This window comes from Rana temporaria, chromosome 1, assembly GCF_905171775.1.
Source record: "Rana temporaria chromosome 1, aRanTem1.1, whole genome shotgun sequence".
Taxonomy (NCBI): Eukaryota; Metazoa; Chordata; class Amphibia; order Anura; family Ranidae; genus Rana; species Rana temporaria.
In genome coordinates, this window is record NC_053489.1 from 71,194,838 (window position 1) to 71,199,837 (window position 5,000).

Consider the following 5,000-nt stretch of genomic DNA (forward strand, 5'->3'; position numbering starts at 1 on the left):
TTGTAGCATTACCAGAGAGTAATATATATATATATATATATATATATGTATGTATGTATGTATGTATATATATATATATATATATTACTCTCTGGTAATTCTGTCTGCTTCAGTTAGAAGTTAAGTTTTTGTAATTGAAAGCTAGAAGCTGATTGGCTGCAACATCTCCTCTATTGTGTGTGTGTGTGTGTGTGAGAGATATATACATATATCTTAAAGTGTGTGTGTGTGTGTGTGATACATATATCTCAAAGTGTGTGTGTGTGTGTATACATTTGTGTGTGTGTGATATATACATATATCTCAAAGTGTGTGTGTGTGTATATACATTTGTGTGTGTGTGTGATATATACATATATCTCAAAGTGTGTGTGTGTGTGTGTGTGTATACATTTGTGTGTGTGTGATATATACATATATCTCAAAGTGTGTGTGTGTGTGTATATACATTTGTGTGTGTGTGTGATATATACATATATCTCAAAGTGTGTGTGAGTGTGTGTGTATACATTTGTGTGTGTGTATAATGTATCTCAAAGTGTGTGTATGTGTGTGTGTATGTGTGTGTGTGTGTGTGTGTGTATATATTCCTTTTTGCATTATAGAGAGAGAGAGATAGTGCAGAAAGATCATAGATTGTATGCCCTCAAGATAATGACTTCTATATATAGATCCACAAAGCTGCTATATGTAACAAAAGTTCACAAAGATAACATGGCAGGATAAAGACACTTATTAAAAATAAAGTGACAGTTGTTTAAGTCCAATGAGGTTTTAAAATGATAGTCACCTGGCTGAAATAAAGTTTCTATACCATGCTATGAGATCTTTGTGAATGAAGCCTCATGTTTTGTATCTGAGGACCTTCATATGATGTTTGATAAATGCAGCAGCACATGCACAGGACACCCACATACACACCTATGAGCTTGCTTAGAATTGCATTGACAGACACTGTAACATGTTAGACTCTTGAGTTTTTTTGTTTTTTTTTAACAAAATGCCACTGGATTTTCCACATTTTGCCGATCAATCCTCATAAGCTGGTGTGCTTGTCCTCATTCCCCAGTGTAGTTTTACAATAGCTGCAAGCTATATGTCAGAGGCATAGGGGCAGATGAGTGATGGGGCAGGACTGTCGGCCAGGTAGACTGTCTTGCAGTTCAGCTGATTGTTTGGAATGTTCTGCTGCCTTGATGGGGCTGATCACATCATAATTCAGCACAATTAGCTGTGGCCCTGAGCTCTAGACTTATTATATGGACTTATTGTCACAAAATGTTACAGTTACAGAATTGCCTCCTATTTTGCAGTGTAAATCACCAGCCTGTCATTATTACACCTGTAAATGATGTGTAGTGTGCATCCTGCTCACACACCAACAGCTGCATAGTATATTTACAATACTGGCTTACTATAGTATCATTATTGCTAGGCTATAGTAGAGTATGATGTGATGTCATAACTACACTTCAGATTGTACTTTATATTGCCTACTCTGTCTTTACTGCTATTATAATATTACATTTTGTGCTTTATGTGTTCTCTTGCATCATGATGGCACAGTGCCATGCTATGGTTTATGCTAATGCATTACTGTAAAAATAGTGCAATGAATGTAGCACTTTATAGTGTTTTATGGTAATGTGATTTCACATGGTATGTCTTATGCTTCTATGTAAAAATATTGGTGTGTTAAGGGTTACATTGAATTATAACTGTTCATAGTGCAATTATAACTGCAGTTAGTGTTACATATGTGTGTATATGAGATTACATGTCAGGTTGATAGTGGATGTTATGGTAGAGCAATAATGTCATATTATGGGCCACATAGTAGACCTATTATTTTAATAACAAATGCTGATTGGCTTCTAATGGGTCAATGGACTGATCTTTGTCATGTTTCTAAAAGAGGCTCAGTCTTTGTTACAGTATTAGGTAGAACAAAGAAGTTGTCTTGGCCTCATGAAGCTGCTTTCTGGCAAGCACTGTGTATATGATGATTACTGTATCCAGCACAGAGTTTATACTGAACAAGATAATTGCAATGCATTGACCTGTCATGTTTCCCCTTTCAGAATATTCAAGGGATGACAGGGACCCCTATGGTGGCTTCCAGTCCCGAAAGACATGATGGTGGTTTGCAGGCTAACTCAGTAGAGGTGCAGAGCTACCAGCCCCCATGGAAGGTCCTTAGTGACTTTGCCTTGCAGAGTGACATTGATCAGCCGGCATTCCAACAACTGGTAAGTTGTCACTGCTCAGGTGACCAGATTGAAGGAGTAGGGGGGGGGGATCTGGTTGAAGGGGGTGTCCACTCTTAGCAAATAAACTATGTGTGTGTTTGTGGGGGGATTATGGAGCAAGTATCAACCAAGGAGCTATGTATATGTATGTATGCATAGTGTGTTTGTGAATATATGTATGTTTATGTATGTTTGTGTGTGTATCTATATATTTATCTATTTGTCTATCTATCTCTATATAGATAGATAGATAGATAGATAGATAGATAGATAGATAGATAGATAGATAGATAGATGGATAGATAGATACACACTCAATCATAAAATTATGACCATGAACAGATAAAGTGAATTACATTGATTATCTTATTACAGTGGCATCTGGAAATGGGTGGGATATACTAGGCAGCAAGATAACATGTTGTCTCAGAGGTTGATGTGTTGAAAGTAGAAAAAATGGGCAGTCATAAGGATTTGAATGACGTTGACAAAGGCCAAAATGTAATGGCAAGATGATTGGGTTAGAACAGCCTTTCCCAACTTTCTCAACAAATTGAAATAACTTTCCAGTATCAGGGGACCCCTGCAAAAAATTACTATATCTTCAACTCATGATACATTAGTGTGATGGTCAGAGGGAAGAATGTTCCTTACCCTTGGGGACAGTGGGAAGAATTACCCCCTTACAGATAGGTAAAAGGATCAATGATGTCAGTGGGAAATTATCATATTGCTCATTCCTAAAGGAACCCCTAGCAACCTCTGGAGGAACCCTAGCTTTTCCATGGAACCCTGGTTGAGAAATCCTGTTTTAGAGCATCTTAAAAACTGCATCTCTTGTGAGATCTTCCTAGTTTTCAGTGGTAAGGATCTACTAAAAATGGTCCAAGGAAGGAAAACCTTTGAACTGTCGACAGGGTCACGGGCAGCCAGGACTCAATTGTTGCATGTGGAGAGTAAAGTTTGGCTTGTCTTGTCCGATCCAATAGAAGAGCTGTAAGTCAAATTTCTGAAAAAAGTTAATTTTGGTTCCGATAGAAAGTAGTCTTAACATACAGTGCGCCACAGTATGTTGTATATGGGGCTACATAGTTACAGACTGGTCAGCGTGCCCATGCTTACCCATGTCCACAGCCAAAAGGGCCAACAATGGGCACATGAGCATTAGAACTGGACCATAGAGCAATGGAAGAAGCTGGCTTATTCTGATGAATCGTGTTTTCTTTTGCATCATATGGATAGCTGGGTGGCGGGCACGTATGTTGCTTATTTGGGGAAGAGATGGCACCTGGATGCACAATGGGAGCTGGTGGAGGCAGTGTGATGCTTTATCTAGTGGAGTTCATGACTCGATGGATCAGGGCTGTTTTGGTGGGAAAAGTGAGACGTACTCAACATTAAGTGGATGGTCATAATGTTATGGGTGATCAGTGTGTGTGTGTGTTTTGTATATTTTTTAACTATATATAACCTATTTTATGATGCACAAGATCAGTGTATAGCCTGTTTGAATGCAGGGACTTATTACCAGCATTTTAATAACATCCTTCCTCGGAGTGTTGGCATCTGCACCCCAGTAAATGGAAGTCAAAACAACTGTTAGAATCTTGGATTTAGATATTTGTGCCCTCCAAATGTGTTTGTATTGTAGTGTTTAGGTAGTTCATAAACAAAGTAGATTTTTTTTGTTTTTATCTTAATAATTATGGTCTGTTCATGTCTAGCACTTCCTTACACACTCTTCTTTCTTTTGTCCTGCTTCTAATTGAAGGCCTGTTTCTCACAGGTTAATTTTTCGGAAGGGGGACCAGGCTCCAACTCCACCGGAAGTGAGGTGGCCTCCATGTCTTCTCAGCTCCCAGATACTCCAAACAGCATGGTAGCCAGCCCCATCGAAGCATGAGGAGAGTGAACTCTATGGTCTCCCAAACCCTCCCCTTTTTTCTATTGGAAAAGCGGGATTAAGTATTGGCTTGAACTTCAACAAAGTTATCTGACGACCCAGTTGATGCACCAGAGCACCCAGGATAGTCCATCTGATGCATGGAAGGCCATCTAGAGCAGATGGCATGGTAGCAACACTGTGAAGACAATCATGGGATCTTACTAGAATTGAACAATGTCCATGGTCGTGAGGGCCTTACCAGTCCAGGACAAGGGCAAGACAAGGGTCATAGAGGATTTACATTTTGTGGATCTTGGTTCTCTCTATCCTTTAGCACACTTCAAGACAACACCACCACCAGACCACAATGGAGAGATAGCAGTGAGATGATCTTAATCCGAATGGTGCTGTTTATCACAACATTTAATCATTGCCTTGCCAAACAGGAGCTCCACAGAGTCTGAGACTGTAGACCAGCTAAGTGGACAAGGACTGCAGGAATCGTAAAGGATTACAGGTGGAGCTGGTTTACATGTGGTTAGCAATGTTTTCAACTGACTCAAAGAAAAGGGGGGACTGTTTAAAAATTAAAAAGCAAACCCAGGCTCCCACCTAGCATGTAACTTTTTCTGAGATTCCCCCTTCTTCAATCATCTAGTCCAAAAAGAAAAAAAAAGACTAAAACATTGCTTTATTTTATTTGACCTGCCTTTTTTTAAGTTTTCATTTCCCCCAACAATATCCAACTGAAGCATTGCAACAACAAGGTATACCTCTATTTTGCCATAGGCGTTTCTGGATTGTGTTGATCCTTGACAGACATTAAGAACTTGTATCCCCCCAAAGATGTGTATAGTTATTATTAT

At 39.1% G+C, this 5,000-nt stretch overlaps 1 protein-coding gene across 1 annotated transcript in view; it reads left to right on the forward strand.

Moving 5' to 3' along the window:
• ISL1 (ISL LIM homeobox 1) overlaps positions 1-5,000 on the forward strand; it is a 16,648-nt gene that overhangs the window by 11,430 nt on the left and 218 nt on the right. The window contains 2 exon segments of the mRNA XM_040339273.1: positions 2,082-2,249; positions 4,036-5,000. The exon segment at positions 4,036-5,000 is cut by the window's right edge and continues 218 nt beyond it. Of these exon segments, the coding sequence (XP_040195207.1) occupies positions 2,082-2,249; positions 4,036-4,152 (285 nt within the window). The 3' untranslated portion in view covers positions 4,153-5,000.